Below are 23,852 nucleotides of genomic sequence, written 5' to 3'. Positions count from 1 at the left end.
TTTATTCATTTTTCCTCAGAGTCAGTGGAGAAGGAAGCTGAAATGGATAAAGTAAAAATCCAGATCTGAGAACTATGTGAAAAACAAGAGCTCAGAGAGCGTTAGAGGGGAACATGATAGTCTGCCCTGAAACAAAAGTGGTTCCATCAGGAGAAGGAAGACCCTCCTAGGCGAGGAAGGCTTTTTATCAGTTTGCTCAGCACAGAAACCTGCAGTACTTTTAAGGGTACTCTTCTCAGGCTACTTTTAACAAGCTGACTTTCAAAAAGGCCTAATTCTGCTGATTCCATCAGATTCGAAGGGTCTTGTGGGTCCATGTGAAATGTGAATGTCTGTCATATGTCCCCAAGTTTTCTCTGAGACATTGTTTCACAGCCCAGCAGACATTTTGCAGAAAGTTTCCTCTAAGTGAATGTAAAAGAAATACAAGCATGTTTTCCCCTAGCAAGTATCACTGCAGTACTTTTGTTCTGTACCTAGCAACAAACTTTTGTAGCAGCAAATCCTGAAATCAATTTTATTAATATTCAGGACTGTTTCAGACTCAGAGAAAACATAGTGATAGTGAGATTCCAGCAAGGTGGTTCCCTGTCTGTTTTGTGCAAATTACTGTGAATCAGCAGGAATTTTGAAATGAAATCAGAAGCTGACATTTCATCACCCCATTAATAACTCAGCAATGGACACTATTTCCAATAGAATACAGGACAGAAGAAAAAGCTTTGGGAGATTAAGCAAATTAATGAATGCAATGTCAAGATATCAAATGTGATAGTCCAGATATAAAAAATGGCAGAGTAATTCCCTAGATATTTGATTTCCAGAAGATGAAGGCTTGCTTAGTATACTATATATACTTATTTTTACATGTATATACAGATGTGTGTATTTATGTATGAATAATTTATTTTCTTAACACACACTATACACTATATGTATGTCATATATACTACTTTCACAGCCACTCCTGGACATTGCTGAAGTTAGACTAAATGAACCTTTTACCTTAATACTGCAAAAAGCTCAGATGAGACCTGGAAAATGGCTTGTTCAGCATCAGTTTTGTGAGAGCTTTAACAAGGATTACAGACACTTACTTCCCCTTTCTTTCTTTCGACATACCTACACTATCAGGGAGGAATCTACTTAGCCACCTACACATTTATTAATTTCTGCTCCCTGCAAGCCTACAGACTCTCTAGTGAGTTCTGTTTTGTGGGGTGGGAACATCATTTTAGGTAATCTCACACATTTTTTGTGCTCATTGCTCACCAGTCAAAGTCTGCCTCTGTGCACACACATGGCTCTGAGGTCATAGCCCCTGCATATTTTCCTTGCATGCATTTCTTCTCTGACTTGCGTTTCCTGTAGATCCTCTTTGCTCCCATGATGCAAGCTTCTCCCTGGAAACAAAACCAAAAATATCTTTGTCTGACACCCACCAGGCTGTTTGTAACACCCAGTTTTTCAAGACTGTGCAATAATAGGGGCTGTGACTCAAGGGAAGAGGATGGGAAGTCAAATACCGTGTCAGTACAGTGGAGCTAATTAAAGCTACTGAAGCTTTAATTGAAACTAAAGCAGCTTTTCCAATACACACCAATAAATGATCTGGGTTTATTTATGTATCAGATTCAGTTCTGAATTTGTTCCAAACCCAGTAAGTATTTGATTCAGGCCCATTTCTCATTTATAGATTAGGTTTCACAGCAACTGAAACCACAGCCTGATCCCTCTGCTCTCTGAGATAGAGCATGTCTATTTCTTTGGTCTAATCACTTTGGCAATGATTTTGTTCAGTGGAAATTAGTAATACACGTATATGTAAATACTTTCCACAGATTCTGAGTTCAGGTTTTTTAGGATTTGATTTGTTATGTACTGGATGTTAACACTTCGTTGTCTTTTCACTATCTTGAGCACCCTGTTAAACATTTCTGTCTAGGAAACATGCATGGCTCAGCCTTGTAATCTCAAAGGAAAGCAAATCAAAAGGCAAAAGTCTACAGCCGTCTTCCTAAAAATAGTTCTGCAAACTCCAAAGCCAACATCCTCAAAGATATACTGCAAAATCCTTGGCATTTTTGCTTATGTGAGCACAAGGAAGTAAAGAACAAAAGACAGTGGGGTCTCAATTGTTACCTTTTGTGCTGTAAGCTAAAGAAAATATTAATGATACAGATTTGCCCATGAAAACAGCAGGGCTTGAATGGCAACTGGTGTAAAATGCTGTGGATTCTTGAATTTCAAGGAAGCTGTACCGATTTTCATCATCTGAAGATCTAAGTCATAACTGGTATTTTTGGTGTGGTGTTGTGCTTTGTGTGAGCAGCTAGTCTGAGTCAAGCTACTTCCATTTCATATTCATTATTAAATTCTTGCCCAGCACAGAAAGACAACCTTTGATCATACAAATGTTTGTATCTCTTTAGACTTCAGTGGAGCCTGTGGTGTTTATATAACCACAGAATTTGGGCCATATTGTGTTTTAATCTGATATAAGACAGGCATTGTGTCAAACTTAGCAGAGCTCGGAAGATGCCCCCAAGGCAGGCACAGGCACTGCACAGAGCATGTTGACTTGCTGGCTACTTGAGAAATTGTTCCAGGAGTGATGCAGCCCCTGCATCCAGGATGCCAGGGACAGGGCACAGGGGGACCCAAAAGAATGGGGAATAAAGTGTCCGGCTCTCACAGCAGAACTAACAGCTGAGAGTGATGGAGCAAGTATGAAAACAAGCAAATAAGACATGAGAGTGAGAGGGCTGGATTGTAGGGAAACAAGTTTGAGAGAACTAGAAGGGTCTTAAGATACTGACTATGAGGACAGAGAATGGAAGGAGAGGAAGGAGGTAAGGATGAAGGAATTGGATGGGAGTTCTCAGAGGGAAGGAGTTCAGGCCTCTTTCAGCAGCAGTGCTTCTGCTGCTGTTGCATCCCTCAGCTCTGGATAAGAATCTAAGCTAATAATCTGTATGGAGCCTCAAACCTCTGTTGTTTCTTCGACACAGACTCTTTCTTATCCTTTAGTTACAGAACAAGCCAAAAGGCAGTTGTTCATCCTTCAGGGCTAATACACCTATGTAACACAACAAAACCAGCTAATAAGGTACAATCTGATACATGAAGCTAACAGGAAAATACAGTGGATCATGATGATCTTTAACTGTAGGATCATGTAGCCTCAGGTCAGATCCCAGCCTCCTTGCTTCTCACCTGGCTGTGGAGTTGCCAAGGCCTGTAGTCCTCTTCTGCACACCTCCGATCAAAAATGGACTTGTAGTCAATTTTTACCAGCTGCCACTCTGAGCGGTGGCTGAAATGTCCAAACACTCTACAGAACACAGCAGAAAGTGCATACAGTAAAAGGTAGCACCACATGGAGTCTAGTAGTTACAGAGGTACAGTCACTGACAAATTTCCAGCAGAGATTAATTGCTTTGGAAGTCCTAGTCCTACTGATTTTCACTTGACTGACATAGTGGAAGTAAGACTTAGGCTCCTAAATACCCACAAACCTCTTAGATTACCCATAGCTTTTATTCCGTGGATCAATTGCCTCCCAATTCTGTCTTTCTCCAAACTGATCAAACAGAGGAGACCTGACATAGGCTGGAGACAGTCATACCTGCAGGATTTTCATATCTTAATTATGAGCTTTGGGAATCATTTCAACAAGAATTAAAATCAGTATATTAAGGTACCATTCTTCATACGTTTCTGTTAAGTCAGGTTAGTTTCCAAGCCAAATATTTTGTTTATTACAGGTCAGTTCATTTTTTACAGACAGAAAAATAAATTTTCTCCTCTTTTTGCAAACCTGATCTCAGGTAAAACGTCACGATTTTAGGCAGGGTGAATCCAGATTTATGCACAATGCAGTTCTCAGCATACCACATTGAAACTAATCACAATTTTTTGTGAGTCAGCCTCCAGGCAACATCTTATCATTCATTCTTACAAAGAATGTCTTCATTTTTCTGCTTCTCAGTTAAAAAATAGAAAGTAGTAGCAAAACCACAGCTATAAAAATAGTCCACCATTTTTCTTTTAAATATTCATCTGTCAAGAGTAACTCTGCTTTAAATCACATCCAATTTGAGCAGTGGGGTTTCATGCTGGTAAGCTAAATGATAATGTGTTTACAGCTTGCAAGGAACCATACTGTCATTCCCTCAATCATACCAGAAACAGACATTGATGATTCAGCAACAGAAGTCTGCATACTCCTGGCTTCAGATAACACTCGGTTTGGTCACCAACCAGAAAGAGTGTTATGTTATAAACAATCCTCATAAGATAATTATGGCGCAGTTCGCATCAACATTAGTATGATGGCAAGCTCACTTACGTCATGATGAGAGTTTCCTCTCCAGGTTCCCCTAAAACTCCATCTACAAACAGTGGGAGGGATGTGAAACTGTACTTGCTCCAAGATTTCCCTTCATCAAAACTTAACCTAGTGGAGAAAGCAGATTTAGTATCTTATTTTATTCTCCTTCAACTTTACTTGAGGGGACCCACCAGTACACTACAGCTGCTATGGAGAACTAGGAAGCAGCTTTTTTTCTTGAATACTGCATTTTTAGTCCTTGAAATAACTAATTTTTGGGGGAGCACCATAAATCATAGCATTGATCAAGCTTGTCTGGCATTATACTGCTAAGCCAAGGCCAATACTTAAGTGGCAGAAACTAATAAAGCTATATTAGAGATCGATGCTTTAAGGGTAAAACGTAGCCTAGAACTCAGATTTTTATTTATTTATTTTTTAAATACACTACTAATTTTGACCACCTTATTTTTAGGTCTACAACATAAGACATTTTAAGGAGGTTAGATTCCCAGAGCACAAGAGATTTGTCTCTTCTGACCAGCATTCTTCCCTGCAGTGGGTCTAAGTGAAAGCTTGTAATCACTCCTCAATTCTTAAGACTTGAGTCTGTGTGTTTTAGATATTGATATAACTCTTAATGTAATGACAGTAAAACATTTGAAACAGCATAAAACTATTCTACCTACCATATAAACTGAAGGGTGCTAACTAGAAGGGACATTTTTGTCTTATTGGCTATATAACCCTGATGATATTCAACAAAATTCTCATTCATAAGTGTTGCCTGCCATATAGAAGACAATTTCATCGATAATTTTTAAAATTAAGAGTACTTTGGCAACTTAATAAGAGACAAAGCCATAATCCAAACTACATATTATATAAATAACCAAACTTAAGAAGCCAAGGCTTAGTAAATCAGGGAAGCCATGGACTTATCTTGACAGTATCTAAGATCTGGCCAAGCTGAAACTGGGCAAGCTGGAATTGCCAAGATTTAGCTTTATCTGAGTTAATTTGCCAGTTTCTTAAATGATATTTTTCTAGATTGCAGCTACAAAAAAACTGTGACTGCAGCCTAACTTCTTACTTCTTCACATCTATAAGGAAGGGCATCAACCATCACATTTAGAACCAGAGTCATTACCAGAGATGTCTAATAGGCAGAGATGTGTGTTTTATGGCAACCAGTACTCCACCTTGATCCAGGTACAGAACACTGTGCTCCTCCTCAAAGATCTGGAAAAATAAACATATACTTAGATCTATTTTCCTTAGTATCAAGAAAAGGTCATAGTTCAAGTATGATCTTGACAGAGGATAGGCATGTGCTACAGAAGTTACTGAGTAGAGGAACACAACCTGTACGGAGACAGTTCCTGTTTGTTTGTTTTTTGTTTTTTGTTTTTTTTTGTTTTTTTAATTTTTTCCAGGTTCCAGAGAAATGCCTCTGCTTAGCAGAAAGTTAGAAACATGAACTTCTGCAAGGACTAACAATTTTCCTCTATTTGATGACAGAGTTTTGTTTGAAGAACTTGATGTGCCTGCATGTATCTGGCCATAGCACACACAAGTGATGTAGAGGTAAAAATGATGGCCGGTCAAGCACTGTAAAATAATTAGATTCCTGGAATATCAAATATTTAAACAGATTTTCTTTTCCTGTGACTTTTTGGTTCCTGCTTTCTGCAAACATCTGCTCTCTAGTTTTTGTAGCAGTGCTTGTGAGTCTGTGAAAATGACACTTGGTCTCCATGATGTGATATCTCATCTAGAAAATGGGAGTAGAAGTTCCCTTTCTGAAGATGAACACACTAAAGAGTAACAATACTTTGTTAACAGGTGGGATTCCACTAAATATTAGGAAATTGATTTAACTGCATCATCCAGTCTCTTTCTGCTACCATTGAAGAGACAGAAGCTTCAGAACAGGATGAAATGCATTCTGTCTTTTTCTCCACTAACTTAAGAACAAAGCAAGGTAATTGCTTTAGAGAGACACTGAGCTTTGGACAATTCAGCTCAGGTGAAATGAGTCCCACACGTGAGGGAGAAGTAGACTAGTGTTACTGCTAATATTCTGGAAAGTATAATAATGGATGAAGAGAAAAATGATTTGATCAGTACAAGAGATGAACAAAAATAACAAGAAAGACATTCTTTCATTTTAAATATCCGTATTTCAATCTGTTCTTGTCTGCTACAGGGTTAAACTGCGTAGTGTAAAAATAATTTTCTGTTATATAATGCTTAATGACATACATAGTCCTGTTCTTTGGGCATCTCTCTACCTCTCAGGAGAGAAGTCTTCCCTTTTGTGTAGATTTGCAAAAAGCTACTTTGAATTAAAAAAAAAAAAAAGAAAGAAAGAAAAGCAGCAACATTTTGAATCTATTTCTTTGACAATTTCCTACAATTACTATTTAGATCTGTGATTCAGTGTCATATACCTGTCTCCATGTGTTCCCAGCATCTGCAGAAACAAACATGCTGATGTCATCATCTGACAGTTCAGTGCCTATATTGCCTGTAAGAAGAACATTGATTAGCGATACAACACTTCAAGAAACATCAGAATTACCAAATCGAGAGTAAACATATTTATTTTCCTTTTGTAAGTACAGAACTTTTAGTTTTGGGAAGAGAAGGGAGGAGAAAGGAGAGACATTCAGTTTGAAGAAAATATAAGTTAAAAAAAAATAAATCCATTTTATACAATTCTATACACCTCTATACACAAAGGAAATTGCCTGTGTTGAATCTAATGTCTGTGGTAGTATAAGGCTCAGTCCTGAAAGCCAGTTTCCATAAAAAACAGGTAAGTTGAAGGTCCATGAAGACTTCTGTTTGTGACACCCCACAAGCTAGTCAACACCTTCCACACCTATCATACACTCAACGTTTTCTGTGTTTGCACATCATATACAGGAAATCTTTAAATGTTTCATACCTGATGCTACAATAATGCTGGGGGCAGTGTCTCGACTGGCGATGTTTCCTGAGGTATAGGGATTCTCTGAGACCTTCAGATGAAGATGAAGGGAGCAATAGGGCTATGGAGAAAGGGGAAATAAAAGTAAAAAGCAGACACAACTTGAAGTGCATGCTCCTATTTCTACAGGCTTTTGTGCTGTATAGGGCATACGATATCAACTAACAGTTACTCTCAAGAAGCCCAAATACTTCTTCCTAACAACTGTATCCAGCCACCCTCTGAAAGACATGGCCACTGTTCTGGTTCTGTTGTGAGACCTTTGCTGTCCTTTTCCAATGTAGCCCTTTCCCATTGAGAGTTTCACCAGGTTGAAACTCTCTTACAAAGATGAGATCTTTGAGGCTGTTCTCACAAAGGAGGCAACTAGACTTGCAAGGGCAGGTAATGGTAGGGACTACCCAGCACTCCTGACTATCGGGTCTCTCGAGAAGCAAGCTAGGTTATAGATACGCTGAAGTGACTCACAGAGCAGCAGTGCTCAAGCTATTTTCTACAATGAGAAGCAAAATAAACTTACCAGTGTAGTGTGGTAGGAAGAAATATCAGGACTGAGAAATGTCAGCTTAAAAGTTGTTTAATACAATACATCATCACCCCATGTGGATGTGACCTTTGAGATTTCAATACAAATACATCGATAGAAACCTTACCTATTATTGATTTTGTATCTCAGGTACTCAGATCAGACAGGAATGGTACAGAATAAATCAGCTGAGCAAGAAAGTAAGACAGGCAGATTTCCAAAGTTGCCATTATGATTATCTCCAGATCTGTAGTCTGACAATTTCTGAAAATTTCTGATAATTTTTACTTTCCTTTGGGTTTTATTTTTATTTTCACTCTTTTTTTTTTTTCTTTCCCCCTTCCAAACCTCATAAAACAGGCTATGGGAAAGGAAGGGGAAAAATACTGGCAAGAAAACCTGAAGCAAACTGACCAAACTGAGGGGGACATCAGACAGTCTGGGCACACAAACACAGCGAAGCACATGCTTCAGCTTGCTTGCCTGTATGACAAGCAGGATGCTATGCAGAAGGCTCTTCAGGCCCTAAGGAGTCAGGTCTCTCTCTCTTACATGTCTAAGTGCTAATTTTCCAGCCTCGTAAGTTTTGTAGGCTTCCTCTGCAGTCACTGGAGGAAGACCAATAATATATCACATCTCCAGGTAGGAGTCGAGTACTCTGAACTGAAAATCTCCCTGTGGATAAAGACAACCACAAAAGGCAGGTTTATTTATTTATTTTAAAGGTGTGTGAGGGTGGTGAGGAGGGTTAGGAGCTCTCACTTACATGAGACAGGAAAAAGAGACATGGGATGGTGCAGAAAGGAGCACAAGCTGCCAAGTGGGATGTACTGAGCAGCCTAACTCTAACTGACAGCCTTGCGAGGGCAGCTTCTGGAGCAGCCTGGGGGCACGGGGAGGGAGTAGAAACCAAATCGAGCTGACATGCATGCAGGAAGTGGAAAAACATTACATGAGAATGAATTCTTCCCTTTTACAGAACTAAATACAGAACATATTTTTAAAAGTAACGTACTCCAAGTCCACCTTAGAATTTTCAAGACAGTAGCTAATGGCAGCAACTCAGCCAATTCCCCAATCTGATAGATTTGATCTCACTAGACTCAAATTTTTGTGCTACCAAAAATTTTCTTTCAAATTAGTAACACTTTACAGATATAGTAGACAGAAATGGAATAAATACATCAAATATTAAAAGCCATATCACCTCTCTAAGTAGAGAGACAGTGTCTCTAGTGGTATGATTTATTGATTGGAGTGCAGTACTGCATAGAGACTGCACTGACAACTGGACACAGCTTAAAAAGCAACTTCTCCATTCCAGCCAACACCTTGTATGTCTAAGACCCGTTCTGTCCTGCAAGGGGGCACAAAATAATTATTCAGATCAATCATAATTTGTCTAGAAGCAAGTGCTCCTTGGATGTCTAGCAGTTACTACTAACTGTCCCTAATCAGGAGTCGGGACAAGTATTGCAGTACAAGGATAATGCTAGACACCATCCAGAAACTAGGGGTGGTCACAGTATTTGCTCACCTGCAACTGCAAAGGGCAATGAAAAGAGAAAACACTTCCAGGAAGGATATTCACACCACCTCGCCTGGATGCTGAAATTATTCTGTGGCAGATGGTGTGAATGCTTCCTCCCCCAATAAGAAATGTGTTTTTGTCCTGAAATCCTTATAATCCATACAGACAAGACAACCAAAATGTAGGAGGGAATAAACAGATGTCTGGGGAAGAGAGGCACAGAGAAAATAAATGACTTGCCCAAGGTCACATAGGAAATTGGAAATAGGCCTAAAAATTGAATCAAGATTCTCCTGAGATTCAGCCCAATGTTTTAACCACAAGACCATCCTTGAAAGCTAATTGATTAACTCTCCTAGACAGATGCCCATAACTTGCAAGATAGAATTAATCCTCAGTTAACCACTTCACAGCACAAGATAAGTACCAAACAAAACCAGCATCTTTGGAATATCATACTTTGGCAGCTATTTTATGAAGATTAAGTGTATTCAGCCTAGAAAACTAGTGGTATAAACAAGAAAAATAAAAACTTGGGCTTAGATGGAATTTCATTGCTTTCCTCCATCCTTGTTATTCAGAGCAATCTCACAAAGAAATGCAAAGAAATTCTTTGACTTTGAAAAAAAAAAAAAAAAACCAACAACAAAAGCTTTGAGTTTATTTTCGGTAGAGGGATGGCTCTGTATGCTTGCCTTGTGTTTCAACCAGATTCCCTCTTAACCTCCTTAGCTGCCAACTTAGCTTCTACATACTTATTTCTGCATTTACTTTCCTTTAGTTTAGGCTGAGGTTAAAGACAGGATAGTATTCCATTCTCAGGCTCAGGACAATCCAGCCACTCCAGGAACAGGTAGATCCCATTCTGCCAACAGCTGAGATGAACATCATCACTGTGTTCCAAGCTATAGCTAGAGACAATTATGCTGAAAACCAGCAGTGTGAAAGCATTAGTATCTGTCCTGGAGTAATGATGGAAGCTAAGCTAGATTTACAATAGACCATTAGGAATTCACCTAGCTATGCCATAAGGAGAAGCAGGATCATGCCAGGAACAGTAATATGTAGAGGGAAAAGGAACAACTGACACATAGGGGTAAAACTATTGCTGATGCAGAAGTAGACAGAGTAGAGCTACAGAGGTGAGATGAGCTCGTGAATTGTTTAAGTACTACAGCTATGTCATACTGACAAGGAACAGAATTGCCTTAGAGCAGGGGACAATTTCATTTCTCCATGATTTTCCTGAGCAGAATGCCTTTATGGAACCCTGACATTTCCAAACACATATAACTTTTACAGTGCTTTCACCTTGAAAATTTCCCCTATCCCTCCCAACTTTTTTAGACCCATAGAATTGTAGAATGGTTTGGGTTGGAAGAGGAAAAATAAACATGGCTAAACATTCTTCTGGACTTATCACAGGGAAGGGATGTTTCTCCCCATTCTTCTTCTAGAATAGCAAAGCCTCAGATACACAGTTTAAGTCCATTAAGGATTTGTCCCTGACCACCTTGAAATCAAGTGATCAATTTCTACAGATGTCCACTGACCTGAGATACCTATCCCAACCCAAGTCATAGTGTGTTTAGGAAGTGGTCATGAAAACAGGATGAGAAGCCTACCATCTAGCTTGCATAGGTGGAAACAATTCTCAAGTCAAACACATGGTTTTGTAGAGAACAAAATAAAAATGAGGCAGAGTTTAAATTGTGGTTTGTGCATAGTGGAGCTACAAGAATGTAACTGCAAATTGCAGAGAACCAAGACCTTCTCTGTCAGTTCTCACTGTGTCCCTGCAAGTGCCCACACTTCTGCTCCTGCTCATGATCTCTTGTCTGTCTTGTTCAAGTTTATCATGCCTAAGGGAACCCCAGCTTCTATAGACGTATCTGATCTAATTTTAAATGAACTGAATTGTGTTTTCAGGTGCCCATGAATATTGTAGAGTATGGATGGGAAGGCTTAAGGGAGCCATTATTCCCTTTTTCCATAAGAACCATCCAGTCCTGGATTATCCTCTGTCATAGAAGCAATTCCACTATATAGCAGATAACTGCAGTGGCAGCATACATTTGTGTATAAAATATGCAACTTCTGCAAACGATTGTTCCATAAAGACCCTGCAGAACAGAACCTCTGGCTCATTTATAAGCACAATGGCAAGTCAGATTTTTTTTTCCCCCGATGGAAAACAACATGAAGGTACAGGACAGTAGCAGGAAGAGCAGTCTAACTAGTGCCCCTGATTTTGCCCTGAACCAAGTTAGATGTATTTTTAACGTAAAATCTCTTGAAAATCTCAAAGGCAGAGTTCAGATTATTATCCTACTACAGGATATAGATGACATAAACTAAAAAATATGTGGATATCAGGCTAAGCTATCCAATTTAACAGGGAGCTCCAATTCTATTCAAAATGTATTTCCTTTTCACTCTTGGAAACCATTTGCTTATAATGATGATTAAAGATTTATCCATATGTTGATCTATATCGATAGGTACAGACACAGGTACAACATACACCTGACACATAGAAATACATATATTTGCATGAATATGTCAATTCTCACTTTTAAGCTCAAAGAGAAAATGATAAATATTTACACTGCCAACAGACTGGCCTGAAAGAAAACGGTTCTCTTTTTGTTTGAGCCAGTCAAATTATTAGGGTTCCTGAAACTTCCTGAGCTACAAAAGCTCACTCCTCCCATCTAGTGTCCAGAGAATCAACTGCGCAGAAACGGCATCCGGCTTCACCTGCTGTTTAAGGGGAGACCATCAGTTGTGCAGAAGGAAACTGATCTACGACGCTTCCTTTTGTTCCAGAAATTAAATTACATTAAATTACAAAGCCAGTTCTTGGTATGCCATCTGGCGGCCCAAGCCTGATGTACCGCACTTTTAAAATGCAGCATTGCCCCCATGAGTTGTGCCGCATGGAGAGAGGTGTTGCCCTCCCCTTCTGTTACCTGGTAGAAAAAGATTGGTCTGGCTTGTTAGCACCCCCAAGTCGTCCCCCCCTCCCTCCTTTTCTCCCCTCCTCAGGTACTTACTAGGAGACAGTGAACAGGGTTTCCTCTCAGATCTGTGTCCGGAGCCTGCAACAAACTCCAGTCTCTCCCTTTATTGTAGGTGATGAAAGTTTTCACTTGGTTGTCAATCTTCTTGTTAGCCAAGAACATTCCCTTTATCCCTGCTACCTAGGAAAAATTGACATGGCTGAAAAATAGATCAAGCCCATGCAGGTTCTTTGTACATGTCTTTTGTGCCATGTCAAACCCAACAGGGATCTGGTGGCTGTGTCAGTGTGGCAGATGTCAGGGCAAGAAGTATCAAGGAATATCAAAAGAAGGCAAACTGAAGGGCTGGGAACATGATAACACCATCACAGGTGAAAAGGTGGCAAATGGAAGAAAAAGATTATATTTCAGAAGCAGCATAGGAACATGGTAAGATGGCAATAGCATTATCTGTAAAGTGACAATCTTTCATCTGGGTAGACATCCTTTCCCCTGAAAGATGAAATATGTACAGGGGAATTATTTGCCTCTTACATGCAGTAGTAGGAAACAGTAGCAATTTAGACCTTGCAGAGGAAATGACAACACAAATATACACTTGCTGTTTAGTGCTTCTATTCTCACACAGCCTGCTTAAGACATTTTATACAAGGATCTCAGTGTGCTCTGCAGTTATCAACGTTTCAACAGGGTAACTTGGGGTACATTGGATTTTTTATACCAGTTTTGTATTTTGAGGAAACTGAAGCATCAGTGACTCAAGAAAGGCCACCCAGAATGCTAGTTATAGAGCTAGCAATGAGATCGTCATCCTTTTATTCTTCCCAATATTTTATCCAAGAGCTTTACTCCATTGACTTGCAGAAGGATTTTGGAAAGATGTTATGCTAACAGTCTCACACTGGAATCAAGCCCAAAAGTGCCTTAGTGGGAAGAAAAAAGAAAAAAAAAAGTCAACCACAAACCACAACTCACATTGCAGAATGTTCCCATCTACTCAGCACACTGAAAATCAATAATCCAATAGTTGCTGCAGCTTGCGAATGAATTTGTTAGGCTGTCATTCTGCAGTCTGAGTGCTACAATGAAAAGGGAAGGGAAATCAGGAGAAGGTGGGGGAAAGTGAGAAACTTTTTGTTTTCCATCAAGCCTGTTCAGTCATCCAGCCCAATCTTTTCTTATGATGCAGAGCTGGTGCACAGGATCATTCACCGAGGCTTTTTATTCATAGAGATTATTACTTAAATTGCATCATGTGGCAAATGGTTACTCAGCAGATTCAGAGTTTGTTCCAGCTCAACTGATTTAATTATGGGACTTTATCTGGATGACACTACTCCCAGTCAATAGGACCTTATTGCACTTTTAGCCACATGCCATGGCACTACTACTGTAGAGTGCATTGGTACAGTACATTGGTGTATTTATTCATTCTGAATAGCCCTTTCTACCTTGAGTAATGGCACTGAATTTTATTTGAAGTTACTTAAAGACTTAGACATGACTTGCTCTAGCAGGCAATAGTCTTTAAATTAAGTAGTTTAGTGATATATTATTGACATAAGCACAAAAAGGTAATATTTTCTATGTTTGAACTAGATTGTTTTGTCTCTCCTGAATAAGGAGAGGATTTCTTTGTGGTATAAAGGCATCCTGAAAAGACAGGGGTACTCTCTCTCTTACTAATATTGTATGAATAGCCAGGGCTGAAAAAGTAACATAGTTCTTCCTTTACTACCAGAGGCCAGAGCCTATAGCTCCATTTGTACTTTTCTTCGTTGTTGTCCTGAAATAGTTGTATTATATAGTCCCTGTGAAATGCTGGCCATAAATGATTAAAAAGCATTTTATATATCAGGTGATAAATGTGTTCTGAAATCCTATGATTTTTTTCTTTTTATGATTCTAGTCCTGGGCTGGGACTCAAAATGCTTTCCAGAGAAAGCAAAGTGTAAGTTATGCTGTCAGCTTTGGACAGCTTTATCTTAAAAAAGACTGCACACAGCATACATGCTTGTGTGCTCTTGGTAGGAAGAGATACAGGTATTGCATATACACATCCATGACACACACAATGACTTGTTCACACAACCATAATAGACACAGACTTGTACAAGTAAGGGTATGGCCACCGGTGTTCAGAGAAATAAGCGCTGTGTCAGGCCTGCCTGGATTTTGTAGACAATCCCTCCCTGCCTCACATGCACTGTGTGTAGGTACAAATGCTGTCTATGCTTTCAGTGGAAGTTTAATACAAGACACTCAAAGCACACAACTCAAAACACATTCTTCACTCCCCATCAGCAACTTCATACTTTAAACATATGTTTCTCACCCAAAATACATACTACTAAAAAAATATAAGTCCTGGATAGGAATGTATGCCACAGCTACTGGCACATCTCCTCACATCTCCATTTTTTTATAATGAGTCCCATTCTGTTTCAATCACTAGTCAAACCAGAAAAAATAAAATCAGTTTCTTTCCATGTTAAAGAGGCCAACTATTATTTCTCAGGCTGGAATCCCACAGGCAGGATGATCTTGCGGCAGAACAGCCCAGCTAAAGAGTCAAGCAGAGCCACACCACATCACTGAAGAGGTGTAGGAATTACAAAGGGTACCCACTGGCCAGTGCTTCTTGTTCTTTCCTTTCTCTACAATGGTCTCTAGGACTTTGCAACTGCAGAACCACTGAATGCTGGGTCCAGTGTCATACAGATGCACTGGCACTGGAAGGTGATGGGGAGAAGAGCTATTCTCATACCCTACCCTGTCCCACCTTCAGAAAGAGTAGTGTCCCACTGGCAGTGGTCTCCTCATCCCCTACAATGTCCAGAAGCAGAAGAGCCCACACCCTGAAATAACAATCTCCCAGTGAAAGCCTCCTGGGAGCTTTTCTCCAGGAGAGAAGAAAGAAGAACATGATTAGGCACCAGGGAAGAACTTCTATTTTCTTCTCATGCCCAATACAATTTTCCATTGAGAAGAACTGAGGATATTTATCCTTGTTGCAGAACCAGATTAGAAATTTGCACACAGAAACACATTCACTACAATTCAACCAGATGAACTTACTTTTTATACCTGCCAAACATATGCATACAGACACATGCACATTTAGCAGGCATTTCTCTGGCATCTTCTGAAGTAATATTGCTTTACTAAATATCCTCTGTCACTACAGAAGGAGTCATTTTGCAATTTCTCCACTTCCTTTTAATTTATCTATGCATTTTTTCTTCTCTGATCTTGATCTCCATTTATCCCTAGAGCATTCATCATTTGCAACAACCCTACTGGGAGAATCCTGCTGGATGGCTTTCTGTTCCCTTCCAGCTAGAACATCAAATTGAAAGGAAGTTTTGTGCCAGGTTCAGTGTCAGCCAATATTCTTTCTATCTAGATAATCTGCAGATATGACGCTACAAGTCTAATTCTATCAATTTCAATCCAGGTTACTGTGTAGTGTCAGTCTAATAAAAAACAAAGGCTTTTCTTTCCCCCTGGGATGTAGGACACCTTTACATAATGCAGTGAAACTGCTTCTTGAGCTGGCAGTAATAAGAGGCAACAGCCTTTCCATGGGCTGCTAGCATTGCAGAGAGATTAATAGTAGAAAACTCCAAATGACTGGGAAATGACAGTGCCTATCTTCCTACAATTCATCTGCATTTATGTACAATGCTTAGGCTCTCTGCACAATTCAAGGCGGTTTCCAAGTAAAGGGCAGCTGAAGGCGAACTGTGTAGTAGAGCTAATATTCAGACAGTGATGGGGAAATACAGGAAGAGTTTTCATTTTCAAAGGAACTCAGAGCTATTCCTTGGCTCTAAATGGTCATATAATCCACTGGAAGAGATCTGAAGAGAGAAGCTGATCCTAAAAACAGCATCTGAGGACTGAATTTCTACTTAGCTGTCTCCAGAAGTAAGACTGGCATCAGACCAAGAGAAGTACAAGCATATATTGAGAGTACTATTCTTAGGATCAGTTGTCACAAAAGACAATGTAAATTGGCCTTCTTACAGGTAAGCTTAGGCAGAATGCACTTGTCAGGAAAAGGTTTGGGGGTAAAGGTGACATCAATGTGAAGTAGGAGAGTTTCTATGCTCATAGGATAGTCCAGGAGGGTCTGTTTAAAGCTAATTCAATTCCCAGAAGAGTCCAAGCTGAGGAAAGTGACAAAGATAGCTGAAAACTACTGTCTCTACTTCCTTCTATAGCTAGAGCTTAGGCTTTCAGAAGCACAACTAAAATGGCAGAATTGGAGAATGATGCAATTCAGAGTGCTGGGAACCTTCTGAACCATAGGCTAGACCAATGTGGGTCAGAGGCTTGGGTCAGCTGGATTTTGGCTGAGAAACTTAAAGAGTTCCTTTTAGGAATGCAATGAGCTGTTTTGCTACATCTTCCAATGCATAAACATGAGCTTTTCCTCACCTGAGAATCTACCGGAGAGTACAACAGTGATTCTGTTCACACTATTAGGCTGGACCTAATTTCAACACCCATGCAAAGTTTGGCTTGAAACTCATATAATTGCACTCAGATCCTTGATTAAAAGAAGGGTAAAAATGTGTTTTGCTCTGACTCTGCTGTTCACATGCATACTATGAGACTGATGTGCAAGAATGCAATGGTACTGATGTTGTGTGAGCTTTTTAGATAGGAGTGAGAAATTTGGAGTCATGACATACCTCATAGAGGTCAATCATCACATTCCCTTCCAGTCCTTGACTACTCTTGACGTTTTCCAAGGCCAGGGTGAAATACACCCCTCGGGTGTCGGAGATATACAGATTGTATGTGTCGTTCTGGTTCCACTCTTGAACAGCTGCAAACACCTGACTTTCGTCTGTGCTGATAACATGCATATCCTGGGGAAAGAAAACAGAGGCATGTTACAAGAGGGATCTCTGCCCTGTCATTTCCAAGAGCATCACAGTAATTGTGGAGGAGCAAAAGATATATTTAGGCTGGAGTTTAACTGAAAACTGCAGACAACATAAGTGGAGAATTCCATCTAGGAATATTTTACAACAGCTCTCTTCTGCCAACTTTCAAAGTGGTAATTAACTGATAAGGTGTTAATTGAATATTTACATTGGAAATAGTGTCATACAGCAGCGCTTTTTTCCCCCTACCAAAATTTTCATTTTAATGAGTGCTTTGGTTGTTCTTGTGTTTCTTTGTTTGTTTGTTTTTAATTTTTGGCGCTTGAGCAATACCGCTTGTGATTGTACAATCACAGATATTAAAATCCTTTAAAAAATAAAGAAAAAAATAAAAGAAAAAGCAGTATTGGAAACATCTGCTTCTTGCCTATCTCTCAGAAACCAAGTATGCTAGGAAGCTGATACAAGAAAGATATAATGGGTGAACACGCAGAGCCAATGTTCCTGCTGTTTATTATTTCTAATGACAGTGTCACCTAGGAGCCAACACCTTGGACCACTGTGCTAAACACCCCTCCAGCAACAGAACAGGCAGACATCCCTAAACCTCAGTAGATATAAAGAGCAGAATTGTAGTTAGATCACTAGCATTACGAGTGAAGTTTTATTTTTCTGTGTTTGTTCTGTGTTACAGTAGAAAAGAAACAATGAAAAGTGCATAATTTAAATATATATACATATGTATATTAAACCTGAATCCTTCTTTCTAGTTTTTCTTTCCTTTTTTTTTTTTTTTAAAGCCACTGAAATTCCCAGGCTCTATCTGCCCAATACAGGAGCCCTGAGTTCCTTGGTGCCTTGAAAAACTGTGGAGGTAGGACAAGAAATCCAGACTTCTTAGAACCAGGTGATTCCCAAACGATTCAGCTGTCTGCTTTGGGCAGATATCCCAAAGCTATTTTGCATCCATGAATCTCAGCCAGGGCTATATGCAAAACTGGGAGCTCTATCAGAAAATATATTCTCTGGAAGTTGATGCTACTTCTTCCTTCTGTTAATAACAGTCTTTGACAATTTACTTTCTTGTTATTTTATGAGAGGGAATTAATACTTTCAGATATAGCTTTATACTGAAAAGATGAAAAATAATATACAGAAGAAATCTGACATAAATTTTAAAGTGGATTCACCACAAAGTTAAAATTCAGAAAAGTAGTTTGTTTATTCACATACAGATCTGAGTATGGAGTGGATGAATATTCACTTGATTTACCTGCTTCTTTGTGCTGCAGAAAAAAAATATCCCAGAAGAAGGGCTGCTTTTGTGGAGGAAGAGATTGGTTTAAATCCTGAGGCAACAGGAAAGTTAATATAAGTCCCATTGGCTTCTACTGATTGTGGCTGTGAACAGATATCCTCTCTCAGCTCCAGTTGTGCTAATAGAAGTAACTGCCACAGCTGTTTGTCAGAGGCTTCTCATTTCAGACTATCACCCTAGTCAATCTGCTGGCAGAACTACATGAGTAGATGATCCCAGTGTGCTTCAGGCAGCATCGGCTAGCACAGTTGTAATCTCAAATTTAAACTTGAAATTAAATATGTGTGCACACACGGACAGACCTCTCTACTTAAACAGAGAGATTATAAGTAAAATTCATTTTGTCTGGTGAATGTACAGTTTTATTAATATACCATTTTAATCAAAAGTATTTTAATAACAAGGGCACAGAGGTAAAAAGATATTCTGATCAACACCAGGAAAACTTAAAGGCAATTTCATGTATGCTTAAGAAGCAAATAAGTTAATATATTTGCTGGATGCTTCCTGAGTTTTGATCAGATCATGAAATAATATGCTAGTCTAAGAACACAGTGAGGCTCACTCAAAGAAATTTAAGCCAGGAGAAGCACAGACAGACAGAAATAGCATAATACACATAGTGTAGAAAGTCAAAGAAAATAATATTCCAACTGTTTGCCTTTTTGGATCAGTTAACTTTTCATCTGCATACGGCCTTGTCCAGTAGATGCAGGTACAATACAAAGGTTTGATAGAATGGATTCAGTATACAGGCATCAAACACATCATTGACCAACATTAGAGATTTTCTGGTTTTCACAATGGGAAAATCAAAATTGATCAGCATATCACGTTCACATCTTTTATTCACTTTTTTTTTTCTTTTCATGGTAGGGAGTGTTTTTTTAGGAAGGAATAATAAAAATAATAATAATTTAAAAAAAAAAAGGCGCCTTCATATTGATATATAGCAAGAACTTGACTGAGTCTTCCACTAGTCCAAAGAATGTTAATTTGAGTTTTCTACAGAAAGAGGGAGGAGAGGGACCTTTCTCATACAGCCATTGCTACCTTCAGGGGACTCCCCATGCACCTGCCTATGAGAACCTGAGCTTTCCTCTTTCTATTCCAGCCCACAGTAGAGGTACATTAATATGCAGTTCTACTATCCGTCCTTCTTGACTTTCCAAAGACAAAGCAAGAGCATGATGCTGTGCATGGGTTCGATCAGGTATCTGCTCAATCACTAAAGGCCAAGGTTTTCTGAATCACTAAACATGTTTCAGTTACCCTTTTTGCACTTGGTCAGGGTACTTTTCTTCCTGACAAGTTAAATATCAGGGATGTGTAGTGCCTATTTTATCCTGTCAATTACTGAGATTGTCGCCTCTTTTTAAGGTCTCTATTTCAGGATTTTTTATTTGGTTATTGCTTCTACCATTATCCTGAGGCTGAAAGAAGATAATGAATTTAAAACAGAAGTACCACAAACACCCATTCAATCAGTATTCAGTCCAGCACTGGATTAAGGACAGGTATTTTTTAATGAGAAATTGGTTGTCTTGCTTTTGCATTCAAAGATGTCTGCCTAGTGCATTGGTCTAGAATGGAGAGAGTTTGAGCACCCTCTGTGTACATTTAAGGTGATTATTGTGAGTGATAATACAGAGTCTATAACAGCGAACATACTGTGGTGCTGTGGTACAAAATGGGCAGTAGTATTTCACAAAGAAGCCTCACTGCAGAAGTTAATAAGTCTCAATAAATACCATTTACAGGGTTAATACAACCTTTTGCACGTGTGCAGACACATGCTTGTGTTGGAGAGAGTTTCACATTCATTCAGGCTTTTAATCAAACTGGTTACCAGGATATCAATGCGAACAACCAGAGCATTTTAGTTTTGATTTACTATAGGCCATTCCTGCTTGAACAGCAATATCACCTGCTAGAGCTGCCTGTCGTTGCACCCCTCCAGTTCAGGAGGAGCAACATGCAGAGACAAAAAGCTTGATATTTCTATCTTCAATTCCAGAAGTCGCTTAGCACTCTTTGCCATATTTGGCCCCACTTTCTTAGCTGACGGAGATGAAAGAGAATTGAGGCATAAAAGAAGCTGTTTGTTTCAATTCCTTTGAATAATATAGTGCTTTGTACATTTTTAATAAAAGCAGCTATCTTGCTTTGATATCAAACTCCCAGACAGCCACAGCTCCACTGCAGCTCCTTCCAAGCCAAACGTAGCTCTTCGGTCTTTGAAGACATTCCCAGTTTGTGACAAAGCATCTTATCTCCTTAAATATCTGCTTTTTAATTTCGTCAAATAACATGAATGTATTACTCTTATACCTATTCTCTGAGAACATGCTGGAATTTAATCATAGTATATTTTCCATGGTTTTCCAGAGATCTCTTTGAGAAGGTAGACAGTTGGAGAAATAAGTGGGTGGTAAAGCAGATAACCAGCTCAAAACAATCAGTCTTTTTGCAAATGGTCTGAATCAGTTATAAATAACAATTCTGATTTGGATGTTACAAAACCCATCCTAAAAATGCAATTTGTCTGCTAAGGACTACTTCATATTATACTTGTTTATTGTATTTGAATTGACAGAGGAATTCCTTCCCACTTGCATGGGAAGTTTCAATCTATGCCTTAGAGTAATATCTTAAAACATGACTGAAGATTCTGGGGCAGTGAGAGTTTTAGGTCTCACACAAAGTGCAAGGTTTACCTGGGATTGTAGAAAGAAGTACATTGGGAATTCAATCTCCAAATCTCTGCATCTTTATAGAAAAAATATATGTTCTACTTTAAGAGAAACAATATTCTTAAGTTAGGTTTCACTGGACAGTTCTCTTGTGTCAGAGCCTATAAACTATCATGTTAGGGTCCCCAAAGTCCTGAGAGCTTGGATTTTTCCGGTGATGTAAACAGGAACAAAGGTACAACAGTTGTGTAAGTAAGGTATGGCTCTGAAGGCTTGGGTTTGAGCTACGCTCTGGTTATATGATGAAGGTCACCCAGTCAATCCACTTTAGATAGGTCTGTTGGAGTGAGGAATCAAAGACAGCCAGCTGTGATAATAGCCAAATTATCCCCTTGAATATTTCCATCTACAAATAATGATGTACTTTCAACTTCTAGGAACAAGCTGACCTTGCAGTTTCTTTTTTCCCTTTTGCATTCCCAGAAATTAAGCAGGGATTGTCATTTGTCTCCAGATGTTAGATCTCACATGGAATCCACCAGATATTTGCTTCCTTTGAGCTTAGATTTCATTTAAGCCAGGCTATAACAAGAATTAAAAGGCTCTTTGTCTTTGTTAAGAAGCAGTTAGGAACCCAGCTGCAAAATGGTGATTCCTTCAAAATGAAGCTAACATTTTATATAGGTCTTTAAGAAAAAAATCAGCAACAGAAGGCAGTAATAGCCTTTCAAGCCCCGGTGCTGATTCACCATTGTTCTTAATTAGAGAGGGTAAGGAGAAGGCACACAAAGCCATCTCTTTGCTTGGTTCCCATTAAAATCTGCTAATGAGGTAAAGTACAAAAAGTGACCCACTCAGAACAGGGAAAGAAGAAGGGAATTTTAACAAACACACGCACACACACACAAGAAAAGAGAATCCCTCAAAAAATTAATTGACATGGGCCATGGTATCTATCTGTATTTCATGCTGATGTCCTTGAATAGCCAAAGTGGTGACTTTGTTTTGAGTCCCGTTTTGCTTGCAAATGTTATCTTAAAGAATGATGTTTTCACTCATTGCATGTCATCTTGTGGTTACTTGTGCTGAATTCAGTAATTTCTGAATAATCAGAAAACATGTAGGTACATACAGGCATTCCAGCAACAACAGCTTACCTTGGGCAAGGAGTATTTTGGCAGCTTCATCTGTGTAAATGCATTCCTCCTATAAGAAACGTAATAATGTGGTCGTCCACTTGATGTCAACTATGAGAAAAGCAGAAAAGATATCTTCAGTGTTTTTTAAAATATTTTTATTACTAGTGAAAACATCAAGCAAAAACTGTCAAGGCAAACAACACAGCATTGGTGGCAGTGGCTTAAAACTGCAGTGCTGTTACAGGTGATGAATAACCATTGATCCAACTGACAGTGGCTGAAAAATAGAGAGTAAGAGAAATCCCCTTTTCTACAAAGAGAGACAAAGGCCAGAATTTCAGGTGAAAGTATTGGGAAGGTGTAACCTTAGCTTCATTTAGGCCATTATGTCACCTGCTGACCATCTGCTCTCCTCTTACCACAAAACAAGCTGTTTTCTGTTTGTAAAGCTGGTGTGGTCTATTGGTTAGACAAGCAGATTGGCAGACATGATGCTTGATTTCTATATCTATCTCCAGATCTGGTTCCTGTGTGGCCCTGCACAAGCCATGTTTCCAGATCACCTAAACATTCACATCTCCCAAAGGCAGGAGAACCTGAGCTGATTTGGTATTTCTGTAAATTTGGCTATTTATATTAGTGCCTATATACTGATGGCAATCCCTTGAACACACTGGGTTAAAGCAATGTGTGGTTTCATTTTACGCCACATCTTAATGAGGGGGAAAAAAAAAAAAAGCTGACAATGTTAGCTGCTGAAGCATAATCAGTGTTTATAAATTACTTTGAAATTCATGGATGAAAGACACTGAAGGAAAAAAAAATCTGAGGGATTCTCCATGCAGAACTTTGCTTTAATTGCCTGTTATCTGGGCTTATCAAGACTTCACTTTAGCAGTGAGTGTTTTAAAAGACACTGCAATAGTTTAAAATGGAAGATACGTAGAGGCTAAGAACTACTTACATTAAAGCTCTTCAACTATTTTTTGAGGGAACTGATCAAAAATTAGGGAAAGGAATGCCAGAGTGAATGTAAAGAAAACAGGGTGTAGTGGGAAAAATGAACCCACTTTCCCTTATTTTCAACTTTTGAACCTACTAATTCTCCTTCCGAATCCCTTAGTTGTGGAAAAGCTAGATGGAGATGAAGGCTGGGGCAGGTTCTCATGGAACTCATCTATTCTTCCAGCCCTTCAGTGTCTAGCGTGAGACTAATCCTCCTCTGAAGAATAGTGTCTGGGATATGGTAAAGTCCAATATCACTCACAGCATTTTATTTAGCAATTATTTATTTTATTACTTGCAAGCCAGATAACTTACATATGTAACCCTTTGAAGAATGCTATTTGAAATTACCACTCAGCAGTTAATTCACTGACTACTAGGAAAAAAAAAA

The 23,852-nt window shown here is 39.1% G+C and overlaps 1 protein-coding gene across 1 annotated transcript in view; it reads right to left on the bottom strand.

Annotated features, from left to right (window-relative positions):
* Positions 1-23,852, bottom strand: part of SORCS1 (sortilin related VPS10 domain containing receptor 1) — a 289,292-nt gene that overhangs the window by 46,477 nt on the left and 218,963 nt on the right. The window contains exons 8-16 of the mRNA XM_035547734.1: positions 22,475-22,564; positions 17,109-17,288; positions 12,442-12,588; positions 7,287-7,389; positions 6,787-6,863; positions 5,484-5,575; positions 4,352-4,459; positions 3,217-3,334; positions 1,273-1,403 (exon numbers count right to left, since the gene is read on the bottom strand). Of these exons, the coding sequence (XP_035403627.1) occupies positions 1,273-1,403; positions 3,217-3,334; positions 4,352-4,459; positions 5,484-5,575; positions 6,787-6,863; positions 7,287-7,389; positions 12,442-12,588; positions 17,109-17,288; positions 22,475-22,564 (1,046 nt within the window). The remainder of the gene's footprint in view (positions 1-1,272; positions 1,404-3,216; positions 3,335-4,351; positions 4,460-5,483; positions 5,576-6,786; positions 6,864-7,286; positions 7,390-12,441; positions 12,589-17,108; positions 17,289-22,474; positions 22,565-23,852) is intronic.

This window comes from Cygnus atratus, chromosome 7, assembly GCF_013377495.2.
Source record: "Cygnus atratus isolate AKBS03 ecotype Queensland, Australia chromosome 7, CAtr_DNAZoo_HiC_assembly, whole genome shotgun sequence".
Taxonomy (NCBI): domain Eukaryota; kingdom Metazoa; phylum Chordata; class Aves; order Anseriformes; family Anatidae; genus Cygnus; species Cygnus atratus.
This window is presented reverse-complemented; position numbering and strand designations above follow the sequence as displayed.